Here is a 16,643-nt window from a genome sequence, read left to right on the forward strand (position 1 = left end):
CCCTCCACAGCGGGAGCACGGAACATGGTTCCGAACCACCGTTATCATCTCGGGTGGAAAAAAAAAAAACAGGCAGCCTGGTAACCAAGACGGTTATGGAACGGTGAACAGCTCTTCACGTTTAATATCAATAACGAATAAATTCATCTAAAAGGGATGGCCCCAAATCGCGCCTCCCCAAGTGGCGGTATGGGCAAGTGAAATGGATACAGGTGGGATGAGGCATTTCGTGAAAGAAAACTCAACAAAGGTGGAAAGCACCGAACGGCCGAATCCACCTGTTGAGTTTGTCTTGGGGCCACACCACAAATGCGGCGGACTGCATTTGCATCATCCTTCCATTGGGTGTTCCGCACTTGATCTTTGCTGCTGAACTTTTGACACATTCGATTCGTTTCGCGTGGAGGGTTTAATGGAGATTCTCCAAGGCTACTCCACCGATCAATGCCAAATGGAAGACACACGCCGCACACGTTGCACGGTCATGTGTAGGTGACGTTTTTTTTCTTAAAAGCCATTTTATTTTAACCCACAATGATGAGTGACAGTTGCACGGTTTGTTAATGTGCCGCCATCGCAAAAGACGCGGAATGCAGTTCACGTGCACCCGTGTCAGGAACACGGTCTTCGTGTGACAACGGTTTATGGGGCGAAAGATTGATGGAATGTAATTGAGGCGGCAACATTGTCGTAGCAGTGTCACAGTCGACAATTAACGTTTTATTTCTTATTGCTTACAGTTACAAACTGTAACTGTCCCGAAAGGTTACTCAAAACCTTTTTTGGCTAGGGCCCTGTAAATTCTTATCAATTTTGTGTTTCTTGGAACTTTTTGTGGTTGAGATGGCTTTTTTTTGTGTGAATATTTTTATGATCGTTGACATATCATCGCCATCCAATAAACTAACGTTGGGTAAATCATATTCAAATCTATTAATCTGAAAGAATCTTCAAATGGATTATCGATTGTGTGGTTCTATTATGAAGCTTCATGAAGCTTAAAACACATTTATTAACCCTCTGATAGCAAATTCGTTGCACCAATTCAGACATAATTTAATGTTGTGTAAAATTAAGAATCATTGGAGATTGAGCAATCTTTATCTATTTAAGAATAGTTCTTCACGAATCTTCAATTCCATGCATCAAGAGTGGTTCAGGATTTTTCCGCTGTAGTCCATGATTTTGTTGTTAAGTCCACGCATGATTCTAAAGTTTATAAGTTATTAACCAAAAATATAAACATTAATTTATCTTCAAAAATAAAGAAATGTGTTGACATTAATGAATATATAATGATTCTTTAGGGATCTTCAGATATTCAAAGATCCCTTCCAACTTCAAGGGTGATCTTCAAAGATCCACGATTCTTTTGCAAGATTACCCATGATTAAAATGATTCCTACCTAAAAATTTGAATGATTCGTCTCAAAAAATTAACTAATGTAATTCGAATTGGAAAACCGCGGATCGCATCTTATCCGGTGTGGATATCGAGCTTCATAAAGCAAGAAAGCCATTTAACCATAGCATCGTTCTCAAACATGTGACCAAAAGTGACACGCGTCGATTTTGTTTTTTTGTAAAATTCAAAGGCCAAAACTTCAAATACCTTTCGTATAAAATACAGGAAGTTTTCCATTAAAGGAACTAACAATAAATGCCGTCAGTACCAAAATTAGTGATTAAACTGTTATTGACAATCTTAAATAACACCTTCTTGCTAAAATATATTTTTAGCACATGTATTTAACAAAAAATCCCTTTCACTCACTACAACACAAAATACTTACGAGTTGCCCTGTTACCAATTTGACCACCATGACCCACTCGGTACAGTTCTTTATACGGCTCGTAAAAGTACTACACAAACAAATAGACAAATTAACCCGTCAGTGAAGCAAACCCTTTTGGATGCTTAATCAGTGAAGGGGCTGTAAATGAACCGATCGTTGAAGTTTGGCTAGCGGTTCCAATTTCGTACCCCCGAACCCCGAACAAGCGGTCCACGGCCCAAAGGTCCAACCCCAAATCGAAACGTTTAAGAAAAGTTGAGCCTTAAATTAAGCGTTAATGCCGGACGGAACAAGCCGAAAACAGAGGAGGGGGGGAAACGGTGGTGGTAAAGGGAAGCCAAAACAACCACACAACAAACTAGTTAACGAAATAAAACAATTAACAATAACACCGTCGCCGGCGTGTTTTTTTTTCTTGCCTTCTTTTGCGCGTTCTGTTTGGTTTTTTGTTGGTTTTATTTTTACATTTAATACGTTTAAATCGTGGCGGGGTGCGGGTATACCACCGTACTTTGGATCCACATATTGACCTCTATTTTTCCTTTCCGTTTGCTTAGCGCTTTCTTTCCCTTTGCCATTTTCCCCCTACGGACCCCATTTTCGATCGTGTCGATCGGTTTTGTACACGCGGCCCCCGGTTTGCCCTTTTTTTTGGCGCAATCGTGCGTACGCGGCATTTTATTTACGGCGAGAGCAGCGTTGTATTGAGGTTGGGCGCGTTGTACCAATGTTTTTTTTTTTTTTTTTGAGGGTACTTACACCCGGTTTTCGGTGCGTTTCTACATTCGCGGCATTTATCTGTGACTTTTCCTGTTTATTTTTATTTGTTCCGAACTGTTTTGTTTGCTTTTTGGCCTACGGTAAGCGTGTAGTTCGTTCTGTCCTACCCATTATCCTCACAACAAAAACGCACACACGCATGTGCTTCGGCATTTCGGATCGTGTGAAACTGCCAAATTCGCAAAATGTAATGTTAATGGCGACATGGGGATCGGACGAAGAAGACGGATAGCAAAACAAGTGCAGCAGTTATGCGCACACAGAATTGCTTAATTTCGAATGCTGCTCTTTAATGCGAATGTCAATGAACTTGTCGGATCGGTTCCACAATTGATTGGGCCACGGGCATGGGAAAACACAAGCATGACACTTAATCAGCGCAATGGAGCGCACCAGAGGAAGATGTCCTCCTTGAATTGACACTTTAATTTTCTTAAACTTGTAGCAACTAAAGCCTAGCTACGGCTGCTTGTTAGTGTGTCATACGGATGGACATTTCAAAAAGATGAGCTCAGCTGGTAAATTTCCATACCACCGTCACCTGAAGTAGGTTTTGACGCTCGCAGAACCGACCGTTAGCCGGTAGGTATGTAAATTTAGAAAACTCGCCTCACCCAACGGTATGCCAGCAGGAGGGGGTGTATTTATTACACTGTCGCGGCGCGCAATGAGCTCAACCGGCCTAGTGCTGGGCTGATGATGTTACATTTTATGAACTTCCTTTGGCACACTCTATTTGTCACGGAGTCCGCGCACAGACACGTGTCGCGATTCTTGGTTTTTATTTATTTCTTCTTAAATAGACAGATGATATGGGTGCACCGTTTACGCATATTTACGAGTGGTATGAGTGCAACAGGCAGAGATTAAATTGCAATCAAGTGGTGGTGCTAATGAAATGCTGTTCATAGATGCTACTAATGAAGTGCAGTTCGAGTGATGTCATAAAAACTGAAATACGATGCGACTGTTGATTTGCCACATTGAACATTCGAATGCAATCCATGATGAGTGGTCAAGGTGTAATTAATATTGATAATTTGGACTCACTTTAAAAGCGATAGATTCAGAAAAATGATGAAGTATTTGATGAGAAATTTCTGCACTTTGCTGTTTTGTGTCTTTTCGTCCGTTTTTGGATACCAAGCGAATTGCAGTAAGTTTAAGAATTTATTGTCCATTCCTTCAGATGAAAAGGATGTTGTTATTGAATTCAAAAATTTATAAGAATTACTTCAAAACCTAAAGCTAACCTGCAGCACAGTTGGGCAATTGAAGTTTACTTTGGGCTGTATACATTTCTACACTAGATGAGTTTCATAATATTCTGCTATGTCACTCAACTGTTTAGGTGTTTAAATTTTTTAAGGGTCAATTTAAGGTTTTATATGAATGCCAGTAGAAAGAAGTCCGCGTGACTTTCCATTCGCAGTAATTAGCGTTGGTTGAGATAGAATCCTCCAGTAACAACCCGTTTAAACATTGCTGATACCAAGAAGCCTCTCGGCCCGGAGGTGTATTGGTAGCGGCACCGATCCTCTTCACACGGCAGGACCGATCCAAAATCCCATCCGGACCACTCCCCCGTACACAGGCCGGACTATCCAGCTACGGGTAAATAAAATCAAAGAAAGCCACAAATGGCAGGTTCTCTAGACCTCTTGAGGTTGTTGTGCCGATGAAGAAGAAGATACCAAGAAAACTTATACGGAACGAGGCAGAACTAATCCTCATAAGCCTTTCTTTACTTTTTCCCATTAAACATCCTACAACTGAATGCATCTTTCCTCTCTGTCCTACAGCCAATACAGTGTGTAACAATAGTTACTTAACTCTTGTTTTTGGTAACTTATTCTGAAACTTCAAGAGCTATTTAATAATGATCTGATCAATCTTAAAGTACCATACCATGAAGTCCCATACTAAACAATACAAAATTATGGTTTATGATTTTGTTTCCTTCAAATTAATTTAAAACTCACAATGACTTAATGAATAATAATAAAAGTGGGATATTTCTCTCTTGCACCATATTTCTTATCGTCGCCTGTAAGTAAATTCTACTGCTCAATCATATAAATCTATCAAATTTCACGTAATCACTATGTTTAAAAAACAATTATCTGATGCGGCACCGTCTGCTGCACTTGTTCCTTGTAGAAGAAAACGACGGGGAGAGGTCAGACCGCCGATGCCGACGACCGAGAACTTTTCTCGCGTAAATAGCTAGATACCATGATCGGGCGCCATTAATGCTGCCATCAGACGCCACTGCGTGGCGCTTCCTGAAGGACAAACGGTGTTGCACTAAACCACCGACCTGAGAGCGCCACCACCACCGTACGGTTTAGGCTTTGGCATGCACGGTGCACCTGAACCTATCGCCTTTCGGTTCGGTCGTCTTCCCTTTTTTTTGTATGGCGACCGCTTGGCTACGGAGCTAAACTGCTGACTGTTCCCTTTCTTGATGATCGTTTCACTACACTCAACCGACCAAAAGGAAAGAAAGACAAACCTTCTTCAGCGCATCTATTCTCGCCGAGAGTGTGCTTTTGTTTCCTATTGAAGCCGGGGGCACCTATTTGGAAGACAACACTCACGGTACTCGAATTTCATTCCGTTCTGCTGCATTCCTTTCTCCGTTCGGTCGGTCCGTTCGCAGAAATAGAACACACTGAAGAGGTAGCATTGCATGCCGTTGTTGCAACAGGAGCAAAAAGGGCTTGCGGGCTGCATTTGGTGCAACAGCGTGGGGATCGGTCGACGTCCTAATATCGAATGGGTTGCAGTTTTGTTTTTTTCGGGCAACCGTCAGCAAGGTGTGTTTTTGTGCCACCTAGACACATCGTGCTCAAGCCGTTTGTTTGGTGGTGGCGGTTTATGGTCCTGATTGTGGGTTTGTTTATATTTTGCTGCTTGCTCCAAATTCACTTCTGCGTTACGGGCGCTATCTAAAAAGAGAAAAATTATTAGTAAAACTAAACTGATTTTTTATTATCTCACTTATAACAAGTATTTGCTTGTGTTAGAGTTAACAATAATATATAAACTCACCATTACAACACCAGCTCTTCATGTCATTCCAATCAAAACCCTTCCAAAAGACTTTCATTACACGAATAAAACACGTTGATGTGGCACCAAGTTGAACACAAATACGCCTTCATACCGACCTGGCCTTGATTCGCAAAATGTGCGCTGAGTGCACATTTATGCTGCGGCAGGCACTTTTACCAGGTGTTTTTCCTTTTGCCCTCAGCCAAGTGGCAACCGAAACGACATGCCAACGACGACGATGTAGATGAATGCGCTGACCGCAGGAATGATCCTCACACCGGGTACGGTCCTTTGCACCGTTGTTCGTATCGTTTGCTGAAAGAAAATTTCGAACACCGTGTCCGAAAGCCGTGTACGCGGGACTTTGCATGCGGTTGGTGGCAATTCAATGGCGCTCCCCTATGTACGGACGGGAGAAAGTATGTCGGTAGAATTCATGTTCACACACTTGCACACGCGGGAAATTGTTGCCCTTCGGTCGGTGCACTTCTCTGGCGGGAACCGAAAGAATGCAAATGAGAATAAATAGGTGCATTTTGTGCCACGGTGCGGGGGTGGGGAAGGGGGGGGGGGAACCGAATCTTGACACTTCATTCCCGTCCCGGTCACCAACAACCTGTACCTGTCACGAACGTGCGAAGGTCTCTTGTGCGTTCTGCAACGATTCCTGTCGGTCTGTCGTTGCCGATCAAAATAATACCCTTGCGCAGCTACACCCGGTCGAACGAACTCGATGAGCATTATAAAGGTGGCTATTAGCGGGCGCACGGAGAGTTTTGTTTGCAAATTTTCTGTCACAATTTGAAGGAACACATATGAACGGGCAAACAAACCCTGCCATCCGCTGGGACTTTCGTTTCCCGCACGCAGTCGGAGACGATTCGACCGCAGCCTAGTGGTGACACTGCGTCGATTTTTTGTGGTTTTGCATTGCGGTTGACTGGAAAACAGTCGACCGTCTACATTCTTTCGGTTCGCTCGATTTCTCGCAGCACGGGGAAGTACAAGGGGAAGAAGAAAGTGTTCGCAGCATATTGATATGGAGGTATTTGGCAATGAACCACACTACAAACGGTTAAACTATTTGAATTTGTTAAATAGAATTATTTTTCCCACAGGAAAACAAAATGGCTCTTTTTTCATACTTGACGAAAATAAATGCTGCTCCATATAAACAGGACAATGGCAACGGTTATAAAGAAAGAAAAAAAAACCTTTACTGAAAGTGGTTGAAACAGACAATATAATCAATGTTAATGCTTTAATGGGTATAAAAAATCATGTAAGAAGTAAAGGAATGACGCAGAATTTCTAAATTACACTATCCGTCTAAATACAGTGCGTAACACTAGATAATAGCTAGTATAATAGCACTTATTTTAAATCCAATAAAATGTTATTAAATTATTCGAACTTAATAAAAGAAAGTAAAGTTAATGGTGGCAAAAACACGATATACATTGTTTAAAATGTACCATAAATTACGAAACGTAACCGGAATGCGCTTTACTTATACTTATGTTACGCACTGTAAACTGATGATGTATTGTAAACTCATACACTCCGCCTTATTTTCTTTCGCTTTCTACTTAACAAAGTACCGTCTTCTTTTCAACAGTTTAATTGAACAATATCTACATACCTGTGGCCGGATTTTCTTTGTGTGAATTGAATTTCGTTCGGTTTTTATTTCGGATCTGCATTGTCCGTTCTTTTTTTTTACCCCGCAAGAAGCAGCAATAAAACCGGGATCCGATAAACATTTCGGCTTTTATTCACTTGAGCTGGGTCGATGATTTCTAGGCCCAAATAAATCAATTACAAACGCATCTAAACGGATTCGGCATCCTTCGCTTCCGCTGCCTCGTCCTCGGCATCTTCGTCCTCTTTAATCTCCGTCTCCTCCACGATGTCTTCGCTTTTTACCGCCGGAAGTTGTTCCTTTCGGTCGTCCAACTTCATTTCCGGCGGAACACCATCATCCTTTCCCTTCGCAGCCGGTGACGAATCGTCCACAGTTTCCACCCGCTTCTCAGCCCCTTCATCCGTGTCGAGGAACTCCTCCCAGTTGCCGCGCCGCTTGTCAATATCGGCATCAGTTTCAGCAATGCTGTCCGGATTGAAAGTCACGTGGAAACGGTGTGAAAATGAAATTCTTCCCCGTTAAGCTGCAAACGAACGGGTGGCTCGGCCTCCCCTTCCCCATTAAGCTTACCGGTACTTTGTTCGCCCATCCCAGATCGCGGCCGTTAGCTTTCGCTGGCCGAAGTAGCGTCCGTTCATCATCTGCACCACCAGGTCGGCCTCGTCCGGGTCACCCATCGTTACCTGGGCCACCCCTTCCGGGTGCCGGTCGTACAGCAGCACTCGACGGACCGTGCCACACTTGGCACACTCCTCGCGCAGATCGCTCTGGTACTCGAGCAGCAGATGCACCTCGCGATCGAACAGTGACGGCTCGAAGAGGTTCTTGATGATGACGATACGCTCGTGCTTCGACCGTTCGCCACGCATCTTTTCCGGGCGCCAGTCGAACAGCCTGTACGAATAGCCGGAAACCGGCAGAAAGAACGGAATCGATTAGCCATCGGTAGAGGCGAAACGAAATGAAAATCCACCCTTTCCCGCTCGCCGTCCGTGTCTGAATTGGAAAAGGCAGACGATCGGTCATCCGTGAAATCGTTCTCGCTTTGCCGGAACCAGGCCCTTCACACTGTTCAACTCGTTAAAAGTGTAGCAGACTACTTCGCAACAGACGGCAGCGAATGGCTCTACCATCGTAAGAGGACTTCGGTCGTCTTCAAGTGGCGCCTCTCTCGCGCCCGTTTGTTTGAAAACGCGTGGCACGCAAAACCGTCCCTAATCCGCTTTGTTTGCCAATCGCGACCAATTGAGCAAAAAAGGCAACTGCTTGAACGATGGTGCAACGGGGAAAGGTTTGCCAATTTTCACCCTCCTCGGGCGTAACGGGGATGGGTAATGAAGTCTAAAATGGGGAGCACATGATCATCGCGGCGATGATGAGGTTATTGAGACGCGGTGCCGGTCGTTGGTGTGCTTCTGTGTGAAGGATCGTGCGTAATGAGTCACACACTTGAGACGTGTACGGCACCAGTGCGATTGCCGTTCGCCGGTATGCCAATTTACGAGTGGCAGAGCGTCGGTAATAAGACACGCTACAATAATACCGAATCCGAAGATAAACGCGCACCGAATGTATTTGCAAAACAGAGGATTAATCCGCGTGATGTTCAGCGCAGTTTGAGGGTAATGTAAATTTATTGCACAATTCTGACGCGAAGCGCGTGGCACGTACAGGCAGTAAAAAAGTGTTACAGTTAAATACCTGACCGTGTTGGGTTTGGGCTGATCGCGTGATTTGCAGTGAAGAATCTACGCTTACTCATACGCCGATTGCCATTCGCGACGCTACAAAGTAGGTGGAGTACCTCGGAACGGAACTCCCCTTTGGGACCGGTTTGCGATAAACGTAGCCCTCATTTGGGAATGCTTTATTTTATAGCGATTTATGGCAGATTAAGCTGTGATTAATAAATAAAGTCAACATGCAGTACCATATGCTGATGTCAACAGGCCTTTAATGTGGGAATTTACAAGCAATTGGCGGGATTTTAGGTTGCAAACTGCTTTATTTTAAGCAGTAAGTAAGTCGTCTCATGAGGGAGAGCTTTTATAAAAGGTGAGAAACAACGCCTTGACCGCGTTTTTTTTTTAGAAAACCCAACCTTGAAAACTCGAGATTTCCGAGGGTCGAACCTTGTATCCTCACCGTTCGTGCAACGCTCGGGCTAAAATTAACGCGTTGTCCGTATTTGCTAACGAGCAGCGAGTTTTAACTAGCGAACTTTAACTTTCGTTCGATATCAAAGTGAAACACCGCGAACAATTAGCATGGTGGCGGTGCCCGGGCTTCGCCGCTCGATCAATCCCCAACACGCCGCCGGGTGCTAAATGAGAATGATCATAATTTATGCTAAACATGGTAAGCAGTGGAAACTAAGCGCGTTGAAAGAGATGGAAAGGAAAGCAAACTCACCGTCCTACCGGCTAAATTATCCCCAAAAATCGCCGCCCCCCGGTTAGTACTTACGATTCCTGCATCTTCTTCAGACGTTCCTTCTCCTTTTTGCGCATTTTTGGCTTGAGGGTTGGATTGTATTCACCGCGCATTTGGAATTCGGCCCGCTGCACTTTGATCTTCTGGCCACGCACATCGTAGTTGTCGAGAATTTTCAGCGCCAAATCCACGGACTCGATCTGCATCAGGGAGGGGGGAAAAGAGGGGAGGGAGAAAACAAAATTGAAGAAACCATTATGGAGTGCTTTGAGGATGGCGATGGAATGTTGTCAATGTTTTAATATGGCATTAAGGGAAACGATACTTTATACGTTAAACAATTATTAGAAAATTAAAAGGGAAACGGAGTTTAGGAGTTCTTGAGACGAAGTTGGAATCATTATTGAACTCTGTTTAAGTTGAAGTTGAAAAAGTCGCAGTAGATTCGGAATTTCTGGAACTTTACCAAAGTGAGATCTATTCTGTTCGAAGACATCTCATTTAGCACATTATTAGTTGAGAATGCTTTTAAAATAATCAATTTCAACCCTAAAAAATCCCTGAAATTGAGAAGAATTCCAGATCTCTTTCCCAACATTAAAACCCTACTCAACTTGAAAGCCATCGAGACATGGACGCAATTTTGTCACTTGCATTCGAAAACCCTGTAAATGACGCAAACACAACCAATTCCTTTATCCTGTCTCGTTACTCAACCATTTAATGCTCATCGCATCATCACACAAGACGTACTTAACCCACCGCCCGCGTAATCAACATTATGCATACCCTTCTTTTGGCAGTGTCAATAATGGTCGATTACGAAGCCAGCGCTTTCCCCCCGTTGTAGTGCCATCAGTAGAAAAGGGGGCGAGAAGGGCAGGAGGAGACCCACGACCGGACAGCGAGGAGGACAATCTGGGTAAACACGGAAGCGAACCCCAGCATGATCGCGTGTCCGCACAGCCCGCATGCATCGGGCCCGGCGAGCGATGCACCCCCAGGAGGTGCTAAATGCAGTGCAAATATTGATACTTTCATTCGGCACCGGCCACGTGACACGCAGTCCGAACTGCCGGGTTTACGTTTTGCGCAAACAGTCCCGTCCCGTCCATCGGATGGCGTTTATTTGTTCGAGTGCAGTGGCGAGCGAACACTCAATTTGTCGATGCGGAAGGTATCTTCCTGGCCCGTTTTCTTCCACAGATATTATTATGCTTTGCTGCACTCGAGCGTCCAATGCAACGGAACGGTCCATCGGCTTGCGCTTCCGTAGTTACGCATTTTTGTCCGTGCTGCCTCCGTGCGCTGCTGCCCGAAGGGAAAGGCAAAAGCCCGTGGCACAGTTCGGAATTGAAATCAATTTGTTACACACGACTCGCTTTAGTGAGCGGGTAAATAACGGAGACCCATCGAGGAGTCATCGGATCCGCCTGTTAAGTGCACAATTTACCCACGGCCACCGTACGGCCGCGATCGGCCGTCCGCGATCGAAAGTAAATAGTGACGATGCTGGTAGGGATTGGGTTTTCGGTGTGAAGCAGAATGGTCTTCACCAGCGGTCCGGGGTCGACCGGTTAGTAAAGGAGACAAATTTGATGATGATAAAGATCAGGGTTGACTACAAACAGTTCACCAGCGGAGTGGTTAATTGCGATTGTAATTAGTAATAAAAAACTATAGATACGCGTGGAAAACATTTAATACAAAATCTTAAGCTCAATTAATAAACTAGGTTTAAATAATTTTTATACAAGGCATTTTTATAATGTATTTTCTCGAAGCTCAAAAGTGCAGGTATATCTCAGCACAACTTCTAACCTAGCTTTTCGTACCGTACCCCTAAAAGAGTTCTATAAAAACTTCAACCTGAGTATATAAACATGTTCAAGATCATAATTCTCATTCACATTCCAATATTTGAGGTTATCAATATGAGGTTCTTATCAATATCCACTTTCCAATTTCCCAACAACATCATTCTTTTAAAAGTCTCCCGAAGGACCTTCCAAACTTAAAACTTCCACTTATAAAAATACAAATTCCTTGGTCCATTTAGAATATTTATCAATTTTATCAAACTTTTCGAGTTCAACAATCAAATTAGATGCCATTTCTGGATTATTTTTAACTTAAACTGAAGTATATAATGGTAGTTGTAAATTGTTTCCAAATTTCTCGAGCCTTTGGAATTAAACATTGATTCTGAGTAAAGTATTTATTTAAAAAGAGTGTATACTCCAAGTCTTCAAGCCCAAGAAGTATAATCACATATGTAATTTAGTCTAAACAACCAGAACATTAATTTCAGTAATTACAACTAGTCCCACATTAACTTCTAGGGGCTAAAAGAGAATAAACTCCATGCAGCTGGCAGTGTTAAGTTCCATCACCTTCCAACATCGTCAGGTCTATAAGAAACGTTGATTCAATTTCTCGCGTCATTCGATCCACCCTTTTCGAAGTGGAAAATCAACGATTATGGTTATAGCTCCTTCAAATCTTCAACAAACAGCAGCAAAACAATACAAAATCCGGTAAACAAACCAGGCACAGACTCAACCACCGGGAAAACCCCATCATATCGAATTGGCAATCGATCACGACTGTACAAAAGAGACCCAGGGTCGGCAAAGGGACGAACGGAGCAAGGCAGTTTCCGGATTGGAAAAAAACCTTTAAAACCAGTACCGTATCAAACACACGGACTAATAACACCACCGTCCCAAAGCATTTTCTGCCCAGACCAAACAAAACGCTTCACAACCGGCACGACGCCTAAATGTTGGATGGATGATTTTAATAGAAATTGGCACTCGTTCAAAATTTGGCATTTTGCCGCCAGACTGAAACTAATCCCCCCACACAGCATATCATGTTGCAAAGTTTACCAAATCAAACCACCAACCGAGTGGCCAAAATCGGTGAGTCTGTCGGTTTTAATACCAGCCGACGGTCGCGTTTTTTTTTTCTTCGCGGCTTGCGGTGTCCAATTTGTGTGCAAGGTGTAAAGGTGTTCGGTTCACTAATCGGACTATGACCGCACCTTTGTTCAGCGGCAGAGGGAAAAATAAAGAAATCAAACCAAATCAACAGCTCTTTCACTGTCACTCGAGCATGATGGGCCCGTTGCGGGAGGAAAAAATCTACCGTTGGCAACATCTTCAAACGCGCCGATAGTTGGCGATCGTCAGCAGTATGCAGTTTTAGCTGTTGCTGCAACCCTGAAAAAAGAAATAGCCTCGCTTCTAAAAGCAAATGTGTTTCATCTGCCCAAGAACCGCGCGGGTCAAAGGGAGCAAAGGAATTAAAATGTTTTGAATATTTCGGCTTTTCCTTCTTTCTGCGAATCCTTGGACATGTGCCAGTGGGTTGTCTGCAAGCGAATAATGCTTCTGGCAAACACATAATGCGAAACGAATGCGTGTGCAATTAACATCCCATTTGTTCTAATTCCCCTCCCAAAAAAAAACTGTCCCCCAATGGCCAGAACCAGAAGCATTAGCTCATTTGGTCATGGTGCCTCCCCGTACGCCACCGTTGAGCAGCGGAGTGTCAGAAGACGCTGCATCAGCCCGACTAAAGTGACAAGTGACAAGATACTCGGTGGGTGCCGGTGTCGACCAAACACACGCAGCCATTACGAATTGATCATATTTAAATGCTATAAATCCTTCAATTAATCAATGGGTCAGACCCGACAGCGATGGTCGGCTGCTAGCAAGACGTTACCGCGCGCACGCAGTGGCTGCTACTGCCGGTCCGGCGTTACGCACGGTCGGGCAGCAGTGCGACGGAAAGTCAAGATCAAATGTCGGTGTCGGTGAGCATAATTTTACCATCGGCAGCAACCACACATTCCCAAAAACCCCCCCGATTGCTTCAAGGTTCTCTAGATCGTCCGGTGCGCGCGTTGTCTTGGCGTTGTTTTTTTTTTTTGTAACGTTTCGGGATGGAAACGCCTTACCCGTGCCCAACGACGATGATGACTGCCCCGGGAGAAACAAAGAAAGGCAATCCCGGGTGATGGTGATGGAAACGATACGATCCTGTCCAACTTGCCCACAAAATCAAATGCCGCCCCAGATCAGACAGACCGGGGCATTGCAGTGCGGAGTGAATCGAAAAGTCAAACGCACGTTTTGATTGATCGTGTCAAATCATATGATATGATTGGCCTTCGTGTGTATTTTTTTTTTGGGGTAGGCACTTTTCAGTTTTGTGTTCGGGGGTTAATGGTGGCACACGAAGGCGCCGGTTGCGTACACACACCGGTGGTCATGGTCGTGCGGTTCGGTGTGGAAATTTATCTCCCGCATCATTTCCTTTTTTTTTGGGGGGAATTTGAGCTAGACGACCATTCATTCCGGTTGTGGTTTCGAGTGTCAGGTGTGTGGAGATCGCGAGAGAGAGAGAGAGAGAGAGAGAGAGAGAGAGAGAGAGAGCGAGAGATCCTTTCTAAAATGGAACTCCAAATTACTGGCCACCAAAGAAAGGCGAATTGAAACGAAAAATGTACAAGTCACCGTGAAATGACCAACATCATCTTCATTCGCTTGCAGTTACAGGGGTATTGACTCCAAGCGGCAAAGTGGGAATCATTTCAGAATTCTAAACAAGTTAGGGAGATAGATTTGGAATTCTTTATACTTTTAAGTTGAATTTGATTCAACTCAAAAAAAAAAGCACAAGACTCAAAAGTGCTTATCTAAGAGACATTGGAATGAATTGATCTTAGATTGAAAATCTCCAGAAATTGAAGAGAATTCTAAATCTAACCTAGCACATTCTAGTTTAACTTGAACACAATTAAGTAAAAGATCTGATTGTTTCACAAGAACTTAAGCAAAAGTGATATAATAATATGGAAAAGGGGTTTAAACAAGATCAACGGAAAAGAAAACTAATTTACAAAACAGGAAACTGAACAAAAGCAAATAACAAAATATTAAATGGCGAAAATGATTCGTTTAAATTACAAAAAAAAGGTTAAAAGCATTAAAAGAAATGAAATTGTTAAGACAATAAAAGTGGACCAATATTGTTCCCAAAACACCGTCATAACAATCAACTCAAGGTGATGAATGAGATGGAAACAAACACCACTCATGAACACACTAGCGAAGTACGCTCAATTCACTTTCATCAACTCCCACTCCACCGAGGATGGAAGAAAGCAGTCAATAAAACCCGACAGCCTGTTGTGGCTCCCACTGTTTGGCTCGAAACGGGCCGCTCATACATTTCTTTTTCCCGCGCAAAGATGTCGAGCTGTCGAGCACGGTGCGCCAACGATGCTATGTTTAGCGTTGTAAGGATCCGGAGCACTCATTAAAGACTACCTTTTCCGCCGCGTATCGCGCTCTGCACAATCAAGCAATCATGCAAATCATCATCAGCCCAGGAAGGGCTCGACCCTTTCCACCCACGGTGTCCTGCCCCCCGGTCAGTCTCCTCACCTTGTGTGTGTGTTATTCGCGTATGCGCATTGCAAATTATTGTAATCAACAAACGGTCGCTTGAGATACCGACGCCTTCCACGCTTGATTTTCCACAGACGATCGATACGAGACGACCGACGGCTGGTGATAATGCAGATCGGACCTCCTCCCCCCCCCCCCACCCCCTCCTACCTACTCAAATGTGCGTGAACAACGCACGAAACGGATCTCATTCCCGGTGGTCTCCCGTGTGTCATTCGTCGCATACCATGTTGTCACCGCGGCCATGTCGAAATTGGACATGGAACGCACCTGTATGTGATCGAATTTTATTGCACCCCGGCCTTAAACGTTTCTGCTGCAGCAAATCAACAGCGTTTCTGGGGCCAGCCCCTTAATTGATGGTCCAGCTCGTCGTTTGCCATGGCTGGGCATCAGGAGACACACATACCCATCGCGAAACGTGGAATGAACGCAAAATATGGTATTGAAATTTAATTATCGACAATTTACCGTAATGTTCCCAACCCTACCAGGGGTCCGGGGTCTGTCGGTCTGTCAGTCTGTGCTGTTTTCCATCCATTTATGCTCGGTGTGACATAAACGTTGACCACCCATGGGGGTGGTGGGATGGCTAGCTTACATTCGGTGATCGCGAACTTGGATGCTGGATGCGAAAATGATGAACAATTAAACAAATAAAAGAGACACCCGACCATGGAACCATTTTCCTCCCGGCTCAATTTTAGTAACTCTAAAGGGAGGGGAAAAATAGTCACCCCACCAGGAAAAAAACCCCAGCTATGGGAAGCGAATGTGGAAGATTTATTCGTACTCCTCCCAATTCTATCGTCGCCGCTGGAGACGGACGTGCGCGCAAAAGTTAGATTAGTTAAGTAAATATTCATTCATCGTCGCAAACTCTCGCCATTAGAATGTATTTTTCATGACACGGCTGTTACCCTCACTCGCGCTACTCCATAAAAAAAACTACCACCTCTCTCCGTATGAAATATGTATAAAATAACAATTTTTACCCAGAAACCGTGTTTTTCCATTTCTCCACACGAATTTTTCACTTCCGGACACAGCCGTTGTAACGCTTCCACAAGTGCACTCAAAAAAAAACCTTCACATACGCTCTCTACCCCACGGAAAGGCCCGGGGGATGCATATGAATACAGGAAAAAAATTGTTCCGTGGCAAGTTTTCCGCTGTTGCTACACGCTTTCTCACAAAACAAAATAAAGCACCACGGTCAAATGAGCAAATTCCACCACGAAATGGGCGAAAAGTGTGTTAGGAAAATATTGATTTAAAAAATTCTGCTTTATTTGTGCTTCGGTTGTCGTCGCCCCTCGTAGCGAATCGCAGAGACATAGTGGTACGAGATGGCCGTTGGGGAATTCAAACGTTTGCTTCTCAGTTTGCTAGACGAAACACACAAGATATATAAACAGTCTGACCAATCATAGTTCCCCAACTTCCAAT

At 44.1% G+C, this 16,643-nt stretch overlaps 1 protein-coding gene across 1 annotated transcript in view; it reads right to left on the reverse strand.

The window, feature by feature from the left end:
- Positions 1–7,463: 7,463 nt before the first annotated feature.
- Positions 7,464–16,643, reverse strand: part of LOC128713065 (HIV Tat-specific factor 1) — a 44,250-nt gene continuing 35,070 nt past the window's right edge. Inside the window, exons 2-4 of the mRNA XM_053807927.1 lie at positions 9,745–9,911; positions 7,849–8,172; positions 7,464–7,743 (exon numbers count right to left, since the gene is read on the reverse strand). Of these exons, the coding sequence (XP_053663902.1) occupies positions 7,464–7,743; positions 7,849–8,172; positions 9,745–9,911 (771 nt within the window). The remainder of the gene's footprint in view (positions 7,744–7,848; positions 8,173–9,744; positions 9,912–16,643) is intronic.

Source organism: Anopheles marshallii, chromosome 3, assembly GCF_943734725.1.
Source record: "Anopheles marshallii chromosome 3, idAnoMarsDA_429_01, whole genome shotgun sequence".
Lineage (NCBI taxonomy): Eukaryota > Metazoa > Arthropoda > Insecta > Diptera > Culicidae > Anopheles > Anopheles marshallii.